The sequence below is a fragment of the Gigantopelta aegis genome, chromosome 3 (genome assembly GCF_016097555.1).
Source record: "Gigantopelta aegis isolate Gae_Host chromosome 3, Gae_host_genome, whole genome shotgun sequence".
Taxonomy (NCBI): domain Eukaryota; kingdom Metazoa; phylum Mollusca; class Gastropoda; order Neomphalida; family Peltospiridae; genus Gigantopelta; species Gigantopelta aegis.
Genome location: NC_054701.1, coordinates 68,243,167 through 68,269,453, shown reverse-complemented (window position 1 = coordinate 68,269,453; position 26,287 = coordinate 68,243,167). Strand labels below are relative to the sequence as shown.

General features: G+C 35.8%; 1 protein-coding gene across 2 annotated transcripts in view; it reads left to right on the top strand.

Annotated features, from left to right (window-relative positions):
• The window catches only part of LOC121368927 (mediator of RNA polymerase II transcription subunit 13-like), a 60,701-nt gene that overhangs the window by 16,392 nt on the left and 18,022 nt on the right, over window positions 1–26,287 (top strand). For both annotated transcript variants that reach the window (XR_005957532.1, XM_041493688.1), the window contains exons 3-16: window positions 361–466; window positions 2,053–2,133; window positions 6,594–6,739; window positions 14,482–14,646; window positions 15,407–15,752; window positions 16,278–17,048; window positions 18,376–18,604; window positions 19,054–19,111; window positions 20,303–20,427; window positions 21,325–21,394; window positions 21,740–21,900; window positions 22,754–22,920; window positions 23,515–24,254; window positions 25,095–25,391. Coding sequence is in view for 1 of the 2 variants with exons in the window: in XM_041493688.1 (XP_041349622.1) it covers window positions 361–466; window positions 2,053–2,133; window positions 6,594–6,739; window positions 14,482–14,646; window positions 15,407–15,752; window positions 16,278–17,048; window positions 18,376–18,604; window positions 19,054–19,111; window positions 20,303–20,427; window positions 21,325–21,394; window positions 21,740–21,900; window positions 22,754–22,920; window positions 23,515–24,254; window positions 25,095–25,391 (3,462 nt within the window). In the remaining variant the exon portion in view is untranslated. The remainder of the gene's footprint in view (window positions 1–360; window positions 467–2,052; window positions 2,134–6,593; window positions 6,740–14,481; window positions 14,647–15,406; window positions 15,753–16,277; window positions 17,049–18,375; window positions 18,605–19,053; window positions 19,112–20,302; window positions 20,428–21,324; window positions 21,395–21,739; window positions 21,901–22,753; window positions 22,921–23,514; window positions 24,255–25,094; window positions 25,392–26,287) is intronic.

The window sequence follows — 26,287 nt, the reverse complement described above, 5'->3', positions numbered from 1 at the left end:
TGTCTAATGATTGACAACTTTGTACAGAGATCACTGAACTTGGGACAACATAATTTTACAGAGTAATAATAAATGAATATTACTTAAAGGTGGTCATTTAGTTATTCATATATGGGCTATCTTCACAAAAAAAGGGCCAAATAATGGTAAAGACATTGCAGCTGCAATATTTTTCACAAAACAGCATTTAGTTTAAATAAACAGAGATTGTCATTAGATTGGTACACACGTATATTGTAAGTCATCATTCGTTTCTTTCAATTATTGCAAATGGTGTCGTATGTTACTTTTTATCTAACCATTTGACTGCTTTACTAAAATTAGTCCACATTTTAAACATTTTTCTTACTTTGTCTTCAGAAATTGAAAGAGGATCATGGGATAAAGACCAGAAAGATCGTGATATTGGCTTGTCCTATGAATGCAGAACGTTACTCTTCAAAGCTCTCCACAACCTCATTGAAAGGTAAGTTAGTTTTGTTTAATTAGATTTTGTAGAAAAAGAAGTACTACCATTCTCAACTTTATTGACGTGTGGTAACCTAATAACTAGAACAGCTATTCATGGCATATTGCGATGCCTGCTCTTAAAATTATTAAATAAAGTAATATAATACAGTTTTACTATACTTGAGCACCTTGCTTTTCTTAAATTAGTTAAGAAGGCTTTATCTGTATACAGATAAGTAATTAACCATGGACTACAGTTTGTCAGAAAATGTAGTAGCTTAGTGGGATAATGCTTTTACTGTGGTGCTATGGGTTTTGGGGCCAGGTGCTCTCAAATCTTCATTTGTTTTTCCATCCCATCCATTGCCCCACAATTAGTAGAGTAAAGGTTTGCAGGGCACTCTCCAAATTTGCCAGTTGTGAATTTCAAAAAAACAATTGGCAAAGTTTAATTTGATTTGAAGAAATAATTTTATGAAATAATTGATATTTTGTTAGAAAATATCTGGGTTTGTGCAATTTTTGAAGTTTAATAGATAATTTGGCGAAATTTTCTGCAAACCCAGAGCTAGCCCTTGGTTGAAAATGTTCCAATATTTAGATCCAATAGTGCTATCCAAGAAAGCAAAACATATTTAGAAGGCAACCTGCAATTTTTTGCTATTTTGATACCCTATACATTAAGCACTATTGTTTAAGGGTTGAATAATAGAATTTATCACCATTGTGAGGTATAGATAAGGCAATTCCAACCCAAGGGACAATTTTTTTTTTTGTGAGGACATTTTGTCCCCAGGGTTGGAATTGCCTTATCTACATCTCACAACGGTGATTGATTATTTTTCTTGCCCATTGAATTAAGTAACAAAACATTAATTTTGTAATCTATGGTTGGTTTATTCTAGAACTATTCATAAACATTTCATCTACAAACTCATTTAATCATACACGGAAAAACAGTCCACGTTATGCAAGAACATAAACATTTAACAACTTAAGAAATATAAAGTTCAAAAATAAAAATGTGTTAAAATATTTTTTAAAGAATGATACAACGTGACATGGCAACTTGGGGATTAAGTAATTCAACAGAATTCTGAAAAACACGAGTTACGATGTCAGTCGTTATAAAACATGAGTTATGATGTCAAGTGTATTTAGAAATTGTCGGGGTGGTGGGAGGGGAGACAGATTTATCTAGCTCCATGTAAAACCTGGCTAATTCAGTCCATTGGGCAAGAAATAATGTATGCAGAGGTTCAGGGGCCAGTTGGTCAACAGGGTGTGTCACGTTATCTAGAACTCAGTTAGGAGCCAAAGCGATTAACATTATTTTTTCCAGGCACCATTTAATAAATACACTTTTGATGACCGAGCAAACAATTATTTCAATCCCTGTTGATGTGTATCTGTTACAAGAAGATGTTAAAAAAAAACAGAGGAAAAAAAAGGAATCAATACAACTCTACAAATAATGATGCTAATATTATTATTATTATTATTATTATTATTATTATTATGCTGCTATAACAGCACATAAATATGTCCTTGACAAAGGAACAAATACATGTACTTTAATTTAGTTTTAACAATGTTTTTCAGATGTCTGTTAACAAAAAACTTTGTCCGGCTTGGAAAATGGTTTGTTCAGCCATTTGATGCCAGTGTTAACTCTGATCGAAGGTAAGCTAAATTTTCTTCATTGTTTATTTTATATGTATATATACTGAACAAAATAAGAAACTTCCGCTAACTTTGCTTGAACATAACTTGATGAAAACAAACCGGGGGAATAATTGTTATATATGCGTTTAAAGAGTGTTCCATGATGCATCGTTTGGAGCAAAAATCACATCTTTCGGAAGTTTCTTTTTTTGTTCAGTATATATATATATATATATATGTGCATAGATGCTTATATCACAGATGTAATTTTTAATGTATTGACCTTTGCTTGGCACTTGGTAGCCATGCTGGGGTGTTACTAAATAATTTATTTATGTTACTTATCCTGCAGCCACTGTTTGTACTGGCTGATTATGATGACAATTAAACTTTTAAAGCAGTCGTAATTGTATTCTGCAGACTATGACTTTTGTTGTAACATGCATAGATACATTACAAAAGTGTTCATTTGATTACGTTGTAAGTGAAATAACAATAGTGGATTACACAATAAAAATAATAACTAGTTTTATGATGTTGGGTATCAGCTTTATCCTGTTCAACTTCAAGCCGAATGGGCAATTCCGCTTGGCAAACCGATTCACAGGATAAAGCTGATATCCTATGTCATTAACTAGTTATTCTCTATATTCATTCATTTATCGTAGAAAACAATTGTTAACATATATATGCTTCTCCAGTTTCTTATATATATGTGAAATCGAGGGCAGTCACTATTTGTTGATAATTGCTGTTAATCACCTATTTTGAAGCCATTCTGTTATTCTTATAATTTATTATTTTTATTATATTTAAAGTGTTTGATAAAAAAAAAAGAGAAATTTTAATCACTGACAAATTGAAATGTAATCATCTTTCAAGGTTTAACTGTATTCTTAACATCAGATTCCTATGAATATTATTACATGATTACAGTGGAAAAAGAAATTCAAAAACTGCATGTTAATTACCTTTAGACCTGTGGAGTATGCTTGCATGATCAACATAATGCCATGCTCAGTAACTGGCAATAACAGCTCCTCTTCAAGAGAATGTTATCTATGCCATAGGCGCATTAAGACAGCCATTTCCGACATGGCCTGTGCTAGCCAACAATAATTTGATACCAGACAATCAATCATGTATGTGAGCTAGACTTTCACTAGGTAGTTGTCCATCATTACTGTGAATCTACATTCACTGTTTGCCCTCTGTGAACTGGCTCATGATCTGTTCCAGTTCATTTGTTTGTTCTAACAATCTTTTGTGGTTGGATGTAGCTCAGTGGTAGAGAGTTCATACCCCAGGATCTGATAAGGTTGTAGGATCAATCCCCCTTGGTGGATCAAGTGGTTTATTATTAACAACTGTTGTAGTCTCTCTGTGGGAGGTGTATATATAAAAAAAGCTTTGATGCTATTCAGTAGGAGTGGCCTATATGGTCGTAACAGGTTTTTGTTACTTGTGTTTACTTTTCCATTCATCCATCCATTACGGTATTTTAGGCTGTTAGCCTGTTAAACGTCTCCAGTTGACCAAGTGTATTAATTAAGCAGTCGCCAAGCTATAATCTCAAGCATCTAATACGGTACATAATGCTGTATGTGTACGCTTACTAAATATGGAAAAATTTAATTTTTCTCTCCGTTATTTGCTGTGCTCCTTGTACCTCGTTTTGATCGGCATGGATTCAAGCAGTGTGAAAATGACTTGCCATAATGAAACTGGACAGAATTGAAAATGACTTTAACAGGTTTCCTAGGTAGACTAAATATAGCCAAATAGTTTGTGTTAATTTATGGACAGTTGCAGGCTGAGAGTCTGCTTACATGTACACATGTTAGGCCTGTCCTGGAATTTGATCACATTGATCGGCCAGACTCACAAACTGGGTGAATACCTTCTTAAGTTACTAAATGTGCACTAATTAAAAAAGCCAACCATGCCCCCTGCCCCCCCCCCCCCCCCCCCCCAAAAAAAAAGAAAAAGAGACACACACACACACAAAAACAAACAAACATGCACCTATTAAATTATTTTATTTTAAAAAAAGTAGTCAATAACGATTTATTTGTTTGTATGTATCTACATTAATATATTTGTTATATTTGAAACAAGTACTTGGTAATTGTATATATCTATGGACGTTAATTGAAAATAAATGGAGCACCAGGCTTATCCAGTGGTGGCCGATATGTTTATTTTTTTATTTTTTTTACCAACATCACTAAAGCACATTGATTTATTAATTATCATCTGTTGGATGTCAAACATTTGGTAATTTTGACAAAGTCTTAGAGAGGAAACCCACCACATTTTTCAGTTAGTAGCAAGGGATTTTCTATATGCACCATCCCACAGGCAGGATAGCACATACCACAGCCTTTAATATAACAGTCATGGTGCACTGGCTGGAGCGAGAGAAATTAAAAGAAAAAAGTGAGGGGTAGGTTGATTGAGACTGAGAGGCAATTTTGTTTAAATAACCACCAAAAAACCCAAAAACAACAAATAAATGAAACCAAGTATACTTTGGGGGGACTGACTGCCTTCCTGTTTTATTAGTTGAATAATATATTTGTTGTTACGAAACCACTGTGTTGTATGCAAGTAAAATAATTGTGATTCTGTCAATATTTTATTGTTACTAAGAGGATCTTGTCTGTATGTAATTTTGTAAAATTTATTTGTTTTGTAATAATTATGGAGTCCCTACCCTCCCCATCCCCCATGGTATCACTTCTAGAACAGCCCTTACATACATGTTTATGATCTGCCTTCGTGTGTACCAGTATTACAGACATGTACAATGTATATGGCCAGCCAGTCAGCTGCAGACTGAAGCCAGACTAGCTTTGTTGCATCAAGCTGAATACATAGGGATTGTTGATTTGCCCAGAACGGTTGTTCAATCAGGTTTCACAAAGGCTGGCTGTATAGGTCAGTAGTGGAGCTCGTGTAAACATTGAGCCTGTGGAAAGTTACATAAATTTACCTTGCTTGTTGTGTCCTTGAGCACTTAAGAAATAATAAAAATGCAGCCTGGCAGAAGAATTCTCAATCGATACATGTTCATGTTTGCTGTCCGGGAGTCATATTGCCCCTTAAAAACATTTTTATGTGCGATGTTTTTGTGAAATTGTTAATTTTGTTGGTTATTCATGACCAACTAGGTTGAAATGTTTTTCTCCTTTGTGCCTAATTACCATTGTTTGACACCCAATAGCTGATTTGTACTTATGTGCTGGGGTGTCATTAAACATGAAATCATGTGTCTAATGAACTGTCAGAATTCTCCAGTTTATACAAGTTTCAATTAAAATAATGATTAAAAGTTATGTAGATTCTTTCGGAAAACAAAGCTTACAGTTTTAAGGCATATTATTTGGAATCTTATTCCTTGCCTTGAAACTGATACATTAGAATTGAAATAATAGGCAGTAGGTTGACTCTGTGTTACAGATATTGTAGTTGACTGACTGCCTTTGTGTTTTATTAGTTGAATAATATATTTGTTGTTACGAAACCACTGTGTTGTATGCAGGTAAAATAATTGTGATTCTGTCAATATTTTATTGTTACTAAGAGGATCTTGTCTGTGTAATTTTATAAAATTTATCTCTGTTTTGTCACTTCCATATCCTGGTGTTGAGCACCAGCGTAATGTAATATAAATCAATAAATAGCAGTAATTGAGTCTTTTATTGATTTTTGGCTTTGTCTTTTCAACGGTGAAGTCAAATATCACTGGTTGATTATTGAATTTGTTATTCGTTTCCATGTCCCAACACACTTAAATATTAGTCGCTCTGAATTGCTTTCCTCATGTGTGATTTTATTAGTTTAGTTTCAAAACAATTCTTGGAAGTGATTTTTTTTTCATTAAATCTTAAAAACTATTTTTTTTAAAGATTATTTTAAGAACAAATTTTAAGGAGCATGTCACAGTTGCGTAATGAGTTAATTATATAGTGCTTCACTGTTCATTAATAGGCCACAGACTGATTAAATTTTTTTTTTTAAATTGACTGCTGCCTTCTCTTCGTGATTACAGTTAAATACCTCATTGTGTCTAGAGCCTTTTGTTGTTCTAAAATAGCCACATACTTGGAAAGATTTTCAGTGACCTGATTATTATGTCTGGTGTCTTATTTGAGCACAGTAACAATACATAAGTCATATTGTAAGCATGGACAGCAAGTGTCAGTGGTGACAGCAGTAGCCACCAAATATTACCTCATATTATTATCTTCTAATAAACATAGGTTTGAGCTAAGAGTCTGGGCCCATATTTTTCGAAGCCATCTTAGCCCTACGAAATCGTAAAACCATTGTAGTTTGTGACGTCACTACAGCACACGCCATAGTGACGTCATAGCTTACAATGATTTTACGATTTCATAGGCTAAGATAGCTTCAAAACTATGGGCCCTGGTCAAGAGATGTGTTAATACAAGTAAATCCTATGTGTTTTTCAGTGCTCATCTGTCTTTCTGCTTCAACTTCTTCCTGCACGGTGAAAGTCAGGTGTGTGCTAGTATCGAGATCAAACAGCACCCATCAGTATGGACACTGACTCCCCAGCATCTTTCTCTTGTGCAAGAGAACCAGGCATCCTTTCAAGGTATTTATTTTTTGTTTCTTTATTATATTAGTCCTCTACCGGTCCAACTGGAGGGGACTGTAGGTTTCATCTCTGTCCTGTCTGTCCTAGATGGGTTTTTTTTTTTTACAATGCCTTGAGATATTGAGCTGACATTTTTTGTATAGCTTTATAGTGTTGTTCAACTTTCATGACAAATTTACCCATTTTTGACATAGCTTCTGTAAATTTTCAGACTTTATTTTTGTACAATGCCTCAAGATATTGAGATTACCTTTTGCGTGTAGCTTTATCATGTTCTGTTACAGATCAAGTTTAACCATTTTTTCACAGAAAAAAAAAAAAATCACCTGCTAAATTCACAAAACAAATTGCAGATCATTTTTCAAGAAACAGATGTACTTGTAGATATAGTATTATTTCGTCTGCTATTCAGCCTGTGATTACATTACATGTTAATTCTACAGTGCTCTAAAATACATCTTAGAGGTCCTAATTTTCAGTACACTCCCAAACCTAGACCCAGTGATTTTCTGCAATTGCGGAAAAACCATTGTGAAACGGAATTACGATTTTCCACGAAGTTTAAAAAATTAATATCACTTTACTATTGCCACACACTGTAACACTAACGATTGGCCAGTGTGCAATACTATTGGCAAACGCGTAGTGTCATATTTACCGGGGCTACATTCAGCCAGACCGAGCGGAAAAACGTCAGCTAGACTGGATTATACGCTTCATGGTAAACCAAATGGCCACGCTGGGAACCAAATACTTCGCGAATGTTAGCGAAACTTTTGCTGGCTAACTTGGGACTCGTTTACTGCTTAGTCTGTTGCGACTGCGCATACAGGACAGGTTTTTTTTTTTCAGGAGTAAGTTCAGCCAGCGGTTTGTCGTTAACGCTTGTCTTGGAAGACTGATTTTTACGCTACACATTAAACCAAATGACCACTTCGGGAACCAGTCAAAATATATTTGCAAACGTTTAGCAAAAAACCCAGCTGGCTGAACGTTGCAATGTTACTTTATTTCCACCATGTCATGCGCATACTTCACATTGCAGATGACGTTAGACTGTCAAAGCAGTGATAAAAATAAATGTTTACTTTTTGTTAACACTAAATCCCGTTGAATAAAACAGTGCACTCAATTGTTGGACAATTATGCTTTATGTAGTTGTTATAATTGTAACCTTTGCTCCGATTTTTCGCTACTAATATGAAGGCCTACTTTGATTTAACAACAAATAGCGACGCATGTCGATACCAGTAAATTTTCTGACCCTTGTTTTGGTTTCGTACAGAGTAAGTAAAACAGACTCAACGGTAAAAAAAATTATATGATATTTTTGATACTTATTTTTTTTTTATCTTTTAAAACTTAAAAAATTAATATTTTGTCAAGAATTATGAAAAATTAACAAGTAAACAGCGTTGTCTGCCTGTTATGTTAATTTGTCACATTTATGTTATTTAAACTGTTAATTAGGCTTGTATTCTGAAACGGAATTTACAAAAACATGAAACGGAAAATAGCCTTTTTTGAAACGGAAAACCACTGGGTCTACAAACCTTTCCCTCACCCTGTACTGTTTTTATTTCCAGAAGTCCATATTATTTTTCTTAGGACATATTTTGGGGGGCTGCTATTTAAAAAAACCCAAAACAGCAGCAGGTTCTATTTCATTTTCTATTTCCAGCCCTAGTTTTTGTTTGCCAATTTAAATAAAAAGTTACATTTGTAAAATTCTTTGATCTTTTTATTAAGTTAAAGTTAAGCAAGATAACCCTTACAAGCAGGAAATAAAAACATAGTTCTTGTAAACAGAAATAAAAACTCGGATGTGATTAATTGACTACAGCTATTTGATGTAGAACATACTTGGACGTCTAATATGTTTGTGGACAGATGTGTGGGGCAGGTTGTCATGTTAGAACAGTGTGTTGGTGATTACAGTGTAGTAATGAGGTCAACGCAAGCCTGATGGTTGGTGGCTTGTATCGCCCTGACCTTGAGTTTCATTGCTAACCAATGAACACATGCATCTGTCAGATTTTTCAAGGCGTCTCCCTCTTTCTTTCTCTCCATCTGTATCTTTTTTTTTTGTTCTTTATCTCTTTCTACCTTTCTTTGCAGTCCTCATGTTTACCATTGCTTATTTCTAGACTGTGATGCATGCATTTTTATGTAAAGTTCCATGCTACTGTTACTTTTGAATATAAAAATAATTGATTAATTATGTGTTACTTAATGTATAGAATTGAGTATCAATAATAAAAATTAATGTGGTAGCCAGATGTTCAGTTGAATCTGCTGTCAAGGACACTGGACAACAACCAGTAGCTTGTATTGTATGTAAAGAGCGGTTTCAAATTGGCCTTTTTGCATAGTAATACATTTATTTTATCTCTGTACAAAAAAGAAGAAAGTTTGTTTTGTTTAACGATACCACTGGAGCACATTGATTAATTAATCATCGGCTATTTGATGTCAAATGTTTAATAATTCTGACATGTAGTCATCAGAGAAAACTCGATACATTTTTCCTAATGCAGCAAGGGATCTTTTATATGCACCATCCCACAGACAGGATAGCACATACCACGGCCTTTGATATACCAGTCGCGGTGCACTGGCTGGAATGAGAGGTAGCCCAGTGGGCCCACTGATGGGGATCAATCCCAAACTGGCCACACATCAAGCGAGCGCTTTACCACTGGGCTATATCCTGCCCCACAGATATTAAAAAGTGGCTAATTTAAAGAAAAGTGGGCAAGTGCATATAAAAGATTCCTTGCTGCTAATGGAAAAATGCCGCGGGTTTCTTCTGAAGACTGAGTAAAAATTACCAAATATTTGACATCAAATAGCAGATGATTAATAAATAAAATGTGCTCTAGTGGTGTCATTAAAGAAAACAAAACTTTTAACTAAAGACTACGAGTCAAAATTACCAAATGTTTAACATCAACTAGCCAGTGATGAATAAATCAGTGTGCTCTAACAGCATTTTATTAGCCAAATACTAAATAATGTAATCACTTCAAAGTATACAAACAAAATATCAATTGGCTAATTAGACAATTGGCATTGTGGGCCCTGCTTGGCATCTACCACCTTAAATGTATTCCACTGGCTTAACGTCTGTGCCACCGAGGCTGATAATTTTACATCAAAAGTTATTTTCATAGCTGAGATATATCAGTAAAAATAAACAATAATTTGAGCAGATTGCCAGCAGCAGCAGTCTCGGTTGTAAGCAGACTGTGTTGAATTGGCTTAGCTTGACACTGTGTTTCACAGCTTAACACCTCTGTTGATAAAGCCTAAAATTAGGATCATGGGAAATGAGACGTGTTACACAGCAAACGCCACCACACTAGCAACAGACATCAGTTGATACAAACATGTACATAATGTAGATATACTTGACAGATTTAACAAAATTACCAACTGATAATTCTTAAAGTGATCATGTATGTTAGACTTGTGTGCAAATTTAATAGTTGATCCGACCATTTGTGGTATCATTTACAATCAAGTGTGTTCCAAATCTGTTGCGGTTAACAATGTTTGGTAGGAATGCCTGTTGGCAGGTGCTTGCTACCTCCTTCATTAAAACACGTTTTTGCGATTTGCCTTTGTGAATGGACTGTGCTGAACATTGACCGACAGGTCTAGACGTCAGGGTCACTGGTCATGTGGGTCAACTACATGAGGTGGAAATGGCTGTCATTTTCTCCCAGTTAGCTCCATTCAATAGGAGAACAGTTTCTTCTGTTGTATCCCATGTGTTCCCAGCACCTTCCACTTTAAAGCTTTTTTTGTGGTCACCGTGGCTTTGTAATGTGCCTCCCAATCTCTTCATGATCCTATTTGTCGCTGTTATCTGTCCATTCATACAGGCAGCTCTTGGTGCTTTTTGTGTCGTACACAAAGTATAACAAAAAGATGTTGAATCTGGGTTTTTCTTCTTTCTTTTATAGTTTAAATGTTAGTAAAAAAAAAAAAAAAAGGAAATAATTGCTAAGTAATAGAGAATAACATATTATACCGGATGATCGTATAGATGCAATATAATATTATTAGGGTTCTCCGGTCTGCTTTCCTTTCTTCTTCTTTTTTTGTGTTTTAGCAGAATGAAGGAAAATAAAAGTTAGGCATTTTCTTATTGGTCAAGGAATTACATGCTGAGTTAATTCTACCAGGGCTAGTATTCAGTGGGGGTAGTGTGGGGTAGGGCGGATAGATATTGGTGGGTTAAACAAGGTTTTATCACATGTTTCTTGACTCCAATAATGGGCACCATTCTACAGAGGTTATGTTGTTTTTTATTCCCAATTTGAATGTAAATCTCATTCACTCGACAAACCTTTCCTCAATAACATTTTGTAATGCACAATAGATATATTTATTTGAATAAACGCAAGTACATGTATATACATATATATTATAGCATTACTTTTTTAATTCTAACTTGGCTTAATAAGAAGTTTTTGAAATAAAACTGAAAATTCCCCATTTTTTGTAAAACAAAGCTAAAATTCTCAAATTCAAAGCCATGGATGTCAAGTCAAATTTTAGAAATAAAACCCTGTTAAAAGTGTGGCACTTCGTGAATAGTCTTAGTACAGTATCTTAACTATTTTAACCTGTTAAAATTTGAGGTTTTGCATTAATATTAAATCAACAATCTTCACTATCTGCTACAAGCTCAGATCTAAATAGAATGTATTAAGAATAAAAAAAATAAAAAAGACTAACATTAAATGTGGTCAACAATGTTTGAAATTCACTACTCTAGACCATACATCACAAATACCATGACATGTACTGGGTGCTAGAGTATAATATTTTTAGGGGACTCCACTGGGTTACTTTCCATGCCAATCCGTGCTCCATGACAGATAAACTTGTGTGCTGTTCTGTTCTTGGAAAAAGTTTATGTAAAATATGCTTTATTCAGGCCTGCGCAAATTAAAAATTTGCATAACTGGAAAAGGGGTTATGCCAAAAGATTTTGCATAACCTGGTTTATTTTTTTACAATTTAAAAAAAATATATATATACTTAGTTTTGAGAAACAAGAGAGGCAATGGTAAGTAAAAAGTATATGTATACAATGTTTAAGAGATTTAAAAATAATAATAATGATTAGAACTATTGTAATAAATTACCAAAACAGTGAATGTCAGGCTTGACCTATTATATAAAACACATCATCATGTGTGCATAACTACGTGTAAATAACTAAGAATTCATTGCACAGCAATTGCTTACCATTAATTTTATAATATTAGTCTTTTATGTGTATATAATGTCATGACATTCAGTCGTGAATGGGAGACTCGGTGCCATCTTCCTCATTTGAGGAACAGTGGATACTGATACTGTCACTGTCATTATCACTGACACTGTCATCATCATCACTGTCACTATACAATTCGGAATTACAGTTAATGATAAGGTCACTGTGACTGGTTTACCCTGTTTGCTGATCCAGTTCGAGATTGTAATGACCATCACAATATCGCCATTTTTAATTGGTTAAATTCAGCTATAACACCTTCTAACAACCAATGGGAATGCACCTACTTCGCACGATATTTATACAAACTTGACTGGTTATGTTACACGCTACGAAAAAGCACTGCGCCAGGAACAAGTGTAATGTTTGTACTCCCGATAAACCAGGGATGAAAGTTCGCCAACTTTAGATCTAACATGGCTACGCCCATTGTGGCCGCCATATTTGTTTATTCGCCATTGGCCAGATTTGTCTCGCGAAGTATCATCTGCGCGAGACCAATGCGCAGATAGTATACATTGGTCGCGTCATGTTGGACAAAATGGTGGTATTGTTTGCGAATGCGAGTAGGTTCGCAAAATCGGTCAACCTGGTTTTGCCGTTTGTGCTTGGTGCAATGACAGGGTGAAATACGGCGGAAAAGGCAAATCACACTTGAAAAAGTATGCGAGTAAAAACCAGCATGTCTACGCCAGCGCGTTCTCGGCCAAAGACATATCCATAATTTGGTAAAATTATTTCAGCCCTTTTTGGGAAAAGTCACTTTCATCCCTGATAAACATATGTTGATACGTTGCCAGGATTAATCATTCAGTAAATTGTACACAAATGGTAAATTGGTTATGCCAAATAAAATGGCATAACCGATGCACAAACGAAACGGTCGTTCGTGCCATTTGTGCAGGCCTGTTTATTGTTCACTGACAGAAGTAGTCAGAAGTTTTGTTGTAATATCATTAGGGTAAATGTCACAATTACAGTATGCTAGACTTCTTATAGTTATAACTGTTGATTAAACAAACTTTATTATTAAAAAAAATTTAAAAGTTGTTTTAGTAACAATAGCTGGATTTGCTGTTGACATATTTTATAAAGTACCACATTGTAATATCAAGTATATACAAAGAGATTTTTCTCTTGATGGTGAAGGAATGACAGCTCATTAATTTCGTATTGATTTATTTTACTGCGACTCATTTACAGACACATAACCAAGCAGCTGTGGTAGCATATTTTTAAGTCGCCTAAGCTAAGCCAAGGTCAACATAACAGCATGACAAATGCAATCTGTCGTCTGGGGGTTTTTTTTCTTCATTTTTTTCATTTTTTTTTTTTTTACTGAACATCAAAAAAAAAGTAATAGTAATTGACACGCAAGATGGTTAAGGAGAGTACAATGCATATTATGCTGAATATAAGTGAATCCACTTTGTTTTCAAGTAAGTGACTGCTGCCTTTGATCAGTTAGTTATCTTTCACATTTACCACAAACAAAATGAACTTGGAGATTAACTTTATAACCATTGAGAATAAAGCATAAACTCTTAACTTGGAATGATTTTTACATTTATTTGTAGTAAGGGCGAGACGTAGCCCAGTAATAAAGCCAGCCAGTACACCACGATTGGTATGTGCTATCCTGCCTATGGGATGGTGCATATAAAGATCCCTTGCTGCTAATCGAAAAGAGTAGCTTATGAAGTGGAGACAGCGGGTTTCCTCCCTCAATATCTGTGTGGTCCTTAATCATATGTCCGATGCTATATAACCGTAAATAAAATGTGTTGAGTGCATTGTTAAATAAACCATTTCCGTCCTTCCTTCCTTCCTTCTTATTTGTAGTAAATAGCTACAAATTAATCTATTATACAATCTATGTCACTCCCTCTTCCCTCCATACTTGACTGGAAAGTTGTAAGAGAGCAGCAAATTGATTGCCTTGAAATATAACTTTTTAATACATTTTATAGGAAACTTCATGTTTACTCGTCTTCAACCATTTCAGGAGAACAATCTTCAGCTCATCTTCATTTTACTCATGGCAAAGACTGATTCTATGCCCAACCTTTGCATAATTTAACTCAAGAATATCAAAACTGTAATGGGCTGTTACTAATTTGAAGTACAAATAGAAAAATCTACCTTACATATCTGTCAAAATGGCAACAAATTCTTTGACCACAAGTATTTGGTATGGGCATGTTGTTCAAGTTATAATTTTTATATTTTAAAGCAAAATTAAAAAAATAATTTGGGCCATCATGTAAGTTTAATACAGCCCCTTCTGTGATAGTTCAACTAAATAATATTAATAGGAAAAGTATTTTATAATGTACCTTTTCAGTTGAAACATAAACAGAAACCACAAGTGCTGTACAGTGAAAGAGAGACTGTAATAAAAGTTGCTTGGCATACCAAAATGTTATATATTACTGTTTAATATTTGCAGTTATCCTGGCTCCCTATGGCCTGATGGGCACCCTGACTGGAAATACATATCGGGACACAGACCAGCTGAGTCACAAGCTGTTTGACGAGTGGTGTCAGTTTTATCCACTCGATAGCAGTGATGGTGATGCAAACAAGTTGCCAAATCTCGTGGAGGTTCTTGTTGGTAAGCATGTCTTATATTTCTTGCTAACTTTACATGTCAGCCTTATTTTGCACTAAGGTTTAAGTACATATGCTATGTATTAGAACATGAATAAAAAGTGAGAAGACTTCTGTTAGTTGTAAAGTTTGATAGTAATCTAATGCTTAAAACTAAAATAAAATATGTTAGCAAAATCTGACAAAGTTGGTTGTAATGAAAATAATAATGTTCTGTTTAGCAAAAATGTTAAGTAGATTGTTAATTTGAAATGCAGCGTTCAGTTGATACTCCCTTAAACTGAATTAGAGCCATGAATTATTGTGGTTGAACTGTCAGCGGGAAATCTGGCATAGATAAAGACTACCAATTGTTTCTTGTCCATATCAGGGCTAGCTCTGGCACTCGCCAAATTTGCCAATTTCGAATTTTAAAAACAATTGACAAATTTTATATCAATTCGGTGAAATAATTTCATGCAATAATTGCTATTTTGTTAGGAAATAACTAGGTGTTTTCTTTTCAATTTTAAAGTTTAATAATAGATAATTTGGCAAAACTTTCTGCTCACCCAGAGCTAGCCCTGCATATGTTGATAATGAAAGGTTGTGTAAGGATCACATTGACTCATGTAGCAATTACTCTTAGGTATGATGTTGAGCATAAAGAGATGGTTTAACATGCACGGATAAGACGATGGAAAGTGAATTTTGCATACAGTATTATCTTGATATTTTTACCATGGGTAGATACAACTGATGAATGTATTATTTTGTCTTTTCAGCTGGTGTCAGAATGCGGTACCCATCGTCTTACGTTCTTATTTGTGATAATGACGACTCCCCCGTCAGATTGCAGCCAATGTCGGTTGGAGGTGGAGGAATCTCAGGAATCAGGTCTCAGGGGAACCAGTCTATGATGTCAAACGGCCCACTGAGTCCGCCATGTTCTCCCATTGACCCAGCACTCGTCCACGACCACAACGTGAAGGTTGTGCCAGTACCCATAATGCATCATGGTGTGTCTGACACTGCTCCCGCCAGCCTTCCCAATGCCAGTGAGGCGTTCAGTCACCTCATCACGGATAAGGTTTCACAAGATGCGTGTATTACTACGGCCATGGCCAAGAGGTGTGTATATATTTTGTTCTTATTAATTAGTTCTGTTATGACATTCGTCAGTGGAGCTTTTTAGATGCTGATTTTTTTGGCGTTTTAATCGGCACCTGTCCGTCAACATTTGTGTTAACACATTAAAATTGAACATTAACATTGAAAACTTCAAAGTTTATCTCCTAGAGATTTGGCTAGACCATTTTCTTAAACTTGATGTACACCTGAATTCTCTGGGAAAATGTCTACAAACTAGTAGATATTACTAAATGTTATAATTTGTATTAACTTAAAAAATAAATTGAAGGTTAACTCCATCATAAAATGAATCACTGTTATCTCAGTTCTATTTAGTCTTGTTGAATCACCATTTTTAATTCTGGGAGTCAAACTGACAATCTCCAAAATACATTATTCCATTTATAATTTAAACAGTTTAATACTGTAGAATATTAAAAATAAACAATTTATATACTGGGGGGTTACACAATTCTTTTCGTTGCCTTTTTGGTCATTGTAAAGAAACAAACATTCTTTTTGCAGAACAAGTGATATGAGTGAAGAATATGCTGCAAGCCAGTGGCATTTTGCAGAACCCACCTCCAAAGTGAACTGTAATTGTGTAAGGCAGAGAAAGTTAAAAAATAGTAGTGCTGGTCAGGGCAAAAACTTTATGGCCGGAAAACACAAGTGTGACAAGCAAGAAAAGCTTGAGAGACAACAATCGCGTCATGGTCGAAATTCGACTCCATTTCATCGGCGGTCTCCATTGACCGACGATCTGATGCAGTTCGATATGGATTCGATCATAAGTCGGATGCCACCAAACCCAGCCTTTTGTCCCACAGGGGGCACCACTGTGCAACCTCAAGGTCGTAACACCCCAAACGAAACGAACGTTGACACTCCTTCGGCTCCATCGCCTTTGGACGAACCTCAACCGCTGGGCAATCAATGTGTTGATCCGCCTATGCCCACACTGAGTCCCCACCCGCCGACCAAAGTGGGTGGGGACAAAGAGTTTAGTGGCAAGTCGGGTGCGGTGCAGGATTCGCAAGGTGATACGTGTTCCGGCTTTCAGGACTTCTACAATAAGACTGACGAGGGTTTAACAAAAACCGAATCCTCTCCGTACCACTGGAATAGTTTGGACTCGAAAAATGAGAGTGTCAATAACTGGTTACAGTCACAACACCGGCATGTGGTAGACAGTCAGGCAGGACCAAAGAGGCCAAGCTTACCATCGAAAGAAACCGATCAACAGCTAGATCTAGTCGCAGATTCTCTCTATAATTTCAACCCTTTACAGGAATGGTGAGTGACTTTTTGGGTTAAAAATCTATTCCCAGGTAGATTTTTTCCTTTTTGTGTGCATGTGTGTACCAAATTTACCTGCTTTCTTTATTTTTATTTATAACAGATTCAAAAGAGTTGCTTTTGTAGTGGCAGCAGGTTTTTTTTATCCATTCTGTATAAGATGTCGCAAATGCATGTTACGCTCTTTATACCCACTAATTGAACAGTAATTAAAATGTAGATATACAGTGAAACCTCTCAAGACTGGACCCTCTGTAAACCAGAATACCCACGTTTTTTTTGTCTTTTAAAAAAAAAAAAACCTCTGTACATAATTGAACCTCTTTAAACCGTATCCCTATTAATACTGGACATTGTTATTGGTCCCAAGGATGTCCGGTATACAGGGGTTTCACTGTAGTTAAAACATTACTTTCACTGCATTAATTACATCATATTTGTGGTTGGACATAAATCAGTGCTTGATGCGTGGTCGGTCTAGGATCGATCCCTGTGGGTGGGCCCGTCATTTCTCGTTCTAGCCAGTGCACCACAACTGGTATATCAAAAGCCATGGTATGTGCTATCCTGTCTGGGATGGTACATAAAAAAAGATCACTTGCTACTAATTGAAAAATGTAGCGGGTTTCCTCTCTAAGACTCAAAATATTCAGTAGCCGATGATTAATAAATCTATGTGCTCTAGTGGTGTCTTTAAAACAAAAAACAAACTTAATTACATAATTTTTGTTGAATGCTGGACAAGATGACCTACTTAGGATGTAAAGTCCCATTCTACTTGGAGATACCTACCACTACAGATTTGTGTTCTTCATGATCATGCATTTGATTTAAGTGTAACATGCATTATGGGCATAATGTAGTTATAGAGCCAAAATTACACATATTTCAGTTGGTTTCATCACAATTTATGCTCAATGTTTTAGTAGTCTCTTGCTGCCTTCATCAGGAGATTGCAGTTCTCTGTTCTCTACGTAATATCCATCTTCATTTTTAAAAAAGTCGGCTATAATCTGTCCCATCCTCCGACAAAAAGTGTCTTTGTAAATAATTTCAGTTTGGTTTGATTTAAGAAGAAAAGTAAAAGTGTTTTGGGAAGAAAAAAACCCCACTATTTTTGTGTGCAATTTAGAAACATCGTCTCAGAAATAAACAACTTGTAGTAAATTCCATAGTATGAAAGAAAGGGTTTCATGCAGAAAGGTCTATAAATGTTTTCAAATTTTGAGAGATTGTGACTATATATTGATAGCAAAATGGATTTTTATCATGGGTTTTTTTCCCCGTAATTGATGTGAAATGCATGTTTGATTTTTGTTTCTAGGATTAACCTTCCTGTGAAGAAAGCCCGGTTGGATCGCTATCTGGATAGCCAGACAAATGGAGACCAAACTTCAAACCACTCTTCTCATTCCCAAAGACATGAACAGAAAGCGAGAACACCATCACCTGTACTTGACCCGTATGAATTCGTTGACGAACCTTCACTCAATCCAGGAACCCTTGTCAGGGGTTCTCGGAAGAGTCGGGACGACCGATCCTTTAACAGAATGGTAAGATAACTCTTGTCACTGAAGTATAAGTATTATCCAAGTTTGTTGCAAAACCTGAAAAATTGTGGTACTACATTATTTCGTTAGGTCAACTGTTTTGCAGGCAACAGTGACAACAAGCAATGCTTTTGTGTGTTAAACATATTATTGGTTTCAGTGGTGGTTATTTCAGTTTTAAGTGCATAAATCAATTATAATGAATTATTTTCTGCTCTGCTCACAAAATATGTATGTACAAAATGCTTATATATATCATAGAATAGATGTTGACAAATCTGAAAGTGCAACCCAACTGCCCTGGTCAAAAAGTGTCTTGCTATGTTTGTGATAGGGAATCTTGGCAGAAATACTGTAGCACTAAATTATCTAAATACACATTTTATGTATTTGATTATTTTAAGTACATTCGTTTTTTGAAATATTAATGATGATTTAAATATTGTTTTCAGGATGAAGATCTTAAGGATGCAGCAAGACTTGGTGACTTGAAAGAGGAAAAACCCAATGGTACGATTTAAAAAGAACAAACTTTTTTCATGTATTTTTTACATAGTAACAGTAGAAATTGACCTGTTTAGCAACAACTTGTCTTGGATGCCATCTTTACTAAGTCTCTGCTAAAAGTATAGTAGTGCTGGGGCCTAATTCACAAAGCTCTCTTAGGCTCTGCTAGACAACAAAACATCCTCTTTGCAAGTCTTTTAGCATTGCACTACGAAATCGCAAAGTTGCGAGAGTTTAGTGAATGAGGCCCCTGATCTGTCCACAACACTGTAGATGCCTGTTGTGCAGTGGATTGCAGGTTCGACTGCTCTCTATGGACTCACTTTCAGGGCTTTAGATTGTATCATAGTCAAGGTGATAAATGATGTGCCCAAAGCACAAATTAAGTACAAATATGCTACCTCAGAATATTTCACTGCAAAACAACTGAAATGTTAAGTTTAATTAGATTAATATAACCCGAAATGCATTTGTGAATATTGACAACTCTCCAGCAGCTGTTAATGACAGTACTGAACTAAAAACGCCATTCTTGTACTCGGAAGAACAGACAAGAGTCCCTGTTGTGTCCATATTAGTGAGCTCTAAACCCCTGATTTAAAATTTACCATGAGAACCAGTTTACTACTACTGGTATATCAAACATCATGGTGTGTACTGTCCAGTGGGGGAAATTATATATGATGATCCTTTGCTTTTTTTATTAGTAGGAGTAGCATATTTGGCGGGGGACTTTTTCTCAACAAAGTGTCTAAATAACGATGGTAGACATCAAAGAGGTTTAAATGTTAAGCAAATTTTTGTGTCCTCAATGGACCTAAAAGATACTGAAAAGTCCAAATTACAAAGCTCTGCTTGCTTCATTGTTTTTGCTTTTAGCACTTAAGCAGGGTTCGAAACTCGCCCAAAAATATGGTGGCCCAAAACATAATGCATGTTGGCAAATTATGATTAGTGAACCACGAGCAATATGTTAATGTGGAATACAAATATCAATAGTGGCTCTTGTGGTGTAGCTCTAGAGAAGATATTATTTGGGTGACTAACCGCATTAATTCTTTAATATTTAAGTCGCCCAAACAGGACATTTGTCGAATTTGGTGACCTAGCCACAGGCTGTTTCGAGCCCTGCACTTAATTTAAAAGTAGTCAGTTGCGGTGTTTCTATTTTTGTGTTGTTGTTTTGCTTCTCAGATGTATTACCCCTTGGTTCTCCATCTGCACTTGTAAGCATGAAATATGAAAAGGATCTTGTACCTCAGGAGTCTGATCTCGATCATATGTTTGAATCTTCAGGGGATGACAGTGACGAGGGCGGAGTAAGTATAGTTTTTCATTCGACATTATTGTATATGATTACAAAATACTGTTAATTGATTTATTTGATCTACAGTATTATCCTTTGGTAATAAAAAAAGAAGCTATTACAGAAAATGTATCATAATAGGGTTAAAGGAAAATGATTTATTTGTATTTTGAATTATATATAAGTTGTGTTTATAATTATACAAATTTAAAAAAAAGTGAATTTATTGATGTATAACGGTAAAAAAAATTAGGATAAAGGGAAAAAATAATTAAGATAACTTGTGTAAATCAGGGTATTCTTTAGATGGTGATTTCTAGAGGTTACTTGCTGTGTTAATTGCTACATATTAAAATTATAAACCTCACTGTACTCAATGGATACAGCGGCCTACACGGAATATGTTAAGCATTGCATCACATTTCGCTACATAAGGGGTGGGATGTAGCCCAATGGTAAAGTGCTCGCTTGATGGGAGGTCGGTTTGGGATCAGTCCCCGTCGGTTGGCCTATGGGCTATTTCTTGTTCCAACCAGTGCACCACAACTGGTATATCAAAGGCTTTGGTATGTGCTATTCTGCCTGTGGGATGACCCATACAAAAGATCCCTTGCTACTAATGGTTTCCTCTCTAAGACTATGTCAAAATGGCCCGTATGCATGACATCCAATAGCCGATGATTAATAAACCAATGTGCTGTAGTGGTGTTGTTAAACAAAACAAACTTTACCTTTTGCTACATAAATTTCAAAGATCTCTTCGCAAATTTAGTTTGCATGATAATTAATTCAAGTAGTGATTCAACTGATTACTCTGCAGTTACTAGTAGTCTGCTGTTTGATGATTCATTTGTGACACTAAGTACAAATGTGGTTCAAAGCCTTATTTTTGATGATAATTTTATTACAGGGAACAGACTCGGGCTTGTCTGGAAGTAAGACCACTGATGAACTAAAGCTTCCAAAAGTCGGCATCATTGGTAAGTTGCAAATTAAAATGAATAAAGCACAAAAATATCTATTCACAGTTCTATTTTAGCAGTTACTTATAAGATAATATGAATTGATGTTTTATGTAGTTATATAGCCTAAAAGTAGGTGTAGATAAATGAACCTTTTTAAAAACTGTAAATGAAGTCAAATAATTTATTTCAATCTCCCGAATTTACAAGGAATAGTTGTGATCAAATTGTTTTTATTTTATATCCTTTAATTTTGATGCTAGCATATTATATTAGTACTTTAAATTGTTGTTAATTGATTTTTTTAATTTGCATAAATATTTAATTCTTGTTGTTTCAACATTAATTATTTTGTCTTTTTAGGTCAATCCGAACTAGTTAGAATGTATCCAACCCCTCCGTCATTAGAAAACAATAAAGAATCATCACCAGAAATGATTACCGATATTGTCTCGGATGATCCATGTTATAAAGTTGATATTTACCAACTGGTCCATACAGAAGATATCAGACAGATTTGTGAGGTAATGAGTTGATTTACTACTCTATTGAAAACCCATGTTATTATCAAATTGTATCAACTTTATATTGCAGAGAGAAAAAAAATTCAACAAAAAATTAAATTGAGATAGATTACATTAAAATTTCATTTTTGTCTCGCCATTACAATATTGAAAGTCAGGTATAGGTATTACTTTTCTGATGGCAATTTTCAGGGATGTGAGAGCTACGTGGAAATGCATAAATGCACTTTTCCATTTCGTCTTAAAAAAAAGAAAGAAAAAAAGATGTGAAAACGAAAAAGCAAAAATAGTATCGCACGATAGCAAGTCGTATTCACGTGTAGTACATTCCCATGGCCAGTTTTGTCCAATCCATGATATGCTATGTGAAAAACCTTTGTTCGACTTGGGAAGAAAGAAGGTGAGCAGTAAGCTTTTTGTTCCAGCCCCTCTCACATCCCTGATGTTTAGTATTAAAGTTTAACGTTAAAGTTTTGTGTTTGAATCGGTGTCTCTCAAACTATAAGTTCAAGGTCTTGGTTTATAGTTACACTGATGAATATTCATCACAGTGCACATTTAAGACATTTAATTCCGTGGAATTCTTGTGTGACTAATGTGTAGCTGGAAATAGAACATGTATAACATGTATTGTGCTACTTGTAATGATCTTTTATCTTTGTAAAGATTGAACACGTTATATTATATTTAAGGATTTTCCACATGGGCCCCATTTCACACCAAATATCTGTCTCAATGTTGGGGTGGGGTGGGAGGTGACACATCCTGTTAAAATTGAATTGTGTCATAATAATTTCTGTACATCGGTAAAAATTCATGGGGTTTTTGGGGTGTTTTTTTTAATCTATTACAGCAGGATGTAAATAAACCTCCGAAGTTTGCGAAGTTTGTCGGTGCTGCGAAGTACTCGCCGGTCGAGTTGCCAAGCAGCCAGCTGTCTCCCATACCTCTATTACCAGAATATAAACCATCGTGGGAGTTCCCCATGCCCATCATGGAAAAACCACATTCTCATTCAAGGTAAGTTGCTGGGCACACCTCTATTTAGGCTAAATGATACACCCATAAATGTAAGTTTACTGTTATTTGTAAAGTGGAATATATGAGGTGTAACATTTGCCACTTTAGCCAGAATGGCCTAAATGTAGGTGCAGATGTATGAACTTTTTTAAAAACTGCAAATAAAGTCAAATAATTTATTTTTTAATGTATATTTAAAAAAAAAAAAAAAAAATTAAATTGAAGTTTAATATTGCAATTCCAAAGTCTGTCACCCAGAGTTTTGACTGCATAGTTCTTCAACTTGATAACAGTAATTCACTTGAGTAATATACACAAATTAATATAAACAATTTTATTTTTAAAAAAAATAATAATATAAAAAAAATTGGAAGTTAGCATTGAAAATGTCAGTAGATCTTGAGTTTTGTTGGTTAGACTATATTTCTTAACCTTGTATTGGTAGGGTACAGTGATTCTCTGGGGGAAGTCATCACAAACTAATGGAGACGGATGTTCAAATTTAATTTAAAATGGCTAATTGAAAACCTTTTGACCGGTAATAAATCTTTTTTCAACATTTATATACTGACCCAACTTTTTCTTCTCTTCCAGCCAATACCTAAACCCAATGTCCATCGACAATATACCAAGCCTGACATCGCGTATGCCGGGCAGCATGATAGAGAACTCCCCAGCAACTTTCAATAATTCCAGTCAGCAGAGAACACCCAGAACACCGCGCACACCTATGAGTTACGAGCTCCAGTCGCCCGCATCCAACGCATCCTCATACCTGAACAAAACCCTCAACTCCATTGACAATCAAGGAACAAATAACCAAATTCCTGAAGTGCACAGCCTTATTGTTAATGTGTTGCTCTCTGACTCCATTTTGAATCTTTTCAAGGACCACACGTTCGACAGTTGCAATATTTGTGTTTGCCATGGCAACCCAGACATTAAAGGAGCCGATTTCGGACTCTATTTTCCTGATCAGGGTGGATCCTCTGATTGGGCCGACCGGTGCACGTGCGGGTTCAGTGCAGCAGTCAATCGCAAGTACGGCTACAATTCGGGTCTGTTTTACGAGGACGAGGTGGACATTACAGGTATTCGTGATTCCCGCTTCGACCAGCGCAAGCCGAGTTTGATAGCCACGGACTATGACAAGGAGGAAGGCGGTTCAAAAGACCTCCCTCCTGTAGATATACCTCAGATTATTTTGGAACTGCTCCTGGGACAGTTTACGGTGCCATATCCATCCACAGTTACAGACAATCGGTTGGCACTTCTTAATATGGCAGCGTCTACACAGTTCACAGGCAGCATGATCAACATGTTGCAGCTCAGAGGTAAAATAAATGTCTTCTGTATTTATGGTGCTCAGTCCACTTGTTTAGTTTTTTGCATAAAATAGTAAAACAAAATTTTACTTCTGTTAATGTTAATTGTGTTAATCTGTACAACACCCCACAATGTATTACATAACAAATCTTAGCATGTTGGTGTCCAAAATGATGGGAAAACATTTTGTCTGGACCTAACCTTGAATAAAATTACACCTATTAGGTGGATTAGTGTTAAAGATGCATCAAAATGACTAGTCTAGTGGTTAAATATTCAATTACGAAAGTTACTGTGAATTTCATAAAAACTAAATTTGGACCTGTTGACAATTGTTTTACGTACAATCGTAAGTTCTTTTTTTTTAAATTCAAATGTCTTTTCACTAGTCGTCAGGATCGGCCATAGTAATTACCTGGTGGCTGCCATATTATAAAACTCATGAAATGCAGAGTGTATTAACCATTGTATTTGATACTGAAGATATTAGTAATCCACATTGGTAATCAAGGGTCATGGTATGTGGTGTTGAGAAGGATGCATGTGAAGATATCTTGTTGCTATTGCCACATATTTGATAAGAAATAATAAACTGCTTAAGCGGCATTCTCATTATGCAATTTGTTGTGAGAAATGGGGCATGTTCTAATTGGTACGACTCTGACACGACTTGTCGTCTAAGACTAATGTTGTTTCAGTTTAGGGTGTTCTCACAGGACGATTTGATCACATGCAACAGGTTGGTGCAACTAATTGCATAATGAGAACGCCCCTTTACACAACAGGCAAGATGTGTTAAACCATTTCTTTTATTTAATACTTAATTATGCTGTTTGTTTTTCTATCAGATGGCAGCGAAGCGACATACCACGCTCTAGACCAGGGTCGACAGGCCATGGAGCACTGTTCTTCCGGCAAGCTGGACGACCCGTCGTTGAAGTACAAATGCCTTCACAAGTGGCCATTCCTGCACGGTGCTAGCTGTATTCCAGTGAACTCACAGGACATCCTGCAGCGCCTCAAATCTCTGAACCCGCTCCTCCAGGACACCATTCAGAACACGAGGGTTATGAGGCTGTGGGAACACAGCTACAAGGTGCAAGGACCTCTCAGCTGGAAGGACTTCCATCAGCTGGCTGGGCGAGGTGAGACTCAATCGTGTTGCAGTGTGCACTCTTTTTGTTTTCGGGGCGGGACGTAGCCCAGTGGTATAGCGTTCGCTTGATGCACAGTCAGTCTAGGATCGATCCCCGTTGGTGGCCCCATTGGGCTATTTCTCGTTCCAGCCAGTGCTCCACAACTGGTGTAACAAAGGCCGTGTTATGTACCATCCTGTCTGTGGGATGGTGCATATATAAGATCCCTTGCTGCTAATCGAAAAGAGTAGTCCGTGAAGTGGCAACAGCAGGTTTCCTCTCTCAATATCTGTGTGGTCCGTAACCATATGTCTGACGCTATATAATCGTAAATAAAATGTGTTGAGTGCGTCGATAAATAGAACATTAACTCCTTTTGTTTTCTTTGGTATGTTTTCTTTTTCTTTCTTTTTTCTTTTTTTTTTCCTTTTCCTTTTTTTTCTTTTTTTCATGGGTAAAAAGTTGTACAGTTACGCTGAGAGTATATTGTTTGTCATTTATGTCTAGAACAAACATGCATTAATCTTCCATATCAAATCAGTTTATGTAAAAGAGAATGTTTGTTGTGTTGGGTTTTTTTTTTTAGGTAGGTTGTAACTAGACTTGACAGAGTCTGATGAATGTCGGGCTATGCAACTGATTTTGTTTCTTATTGCAGGCAGAATGAAATGTTTGTTTCAGACTGTGTAAGAAAACAAAATCAATTAAATAATGGTACATCAATATCTATTTTTTAAAATACTGGTCCGTATTTGAGCAATTAATAAAAGCTGCTTACTGGTAATCACAAGATGTGCTTTATTCCAATGGTTTCAGATTGTCAAAGTAGACATTGCCTGGCACACATGTATAATGATTACAATCCAACTGAAATGCATCAACTGGAAGTGATATCACAATACAAA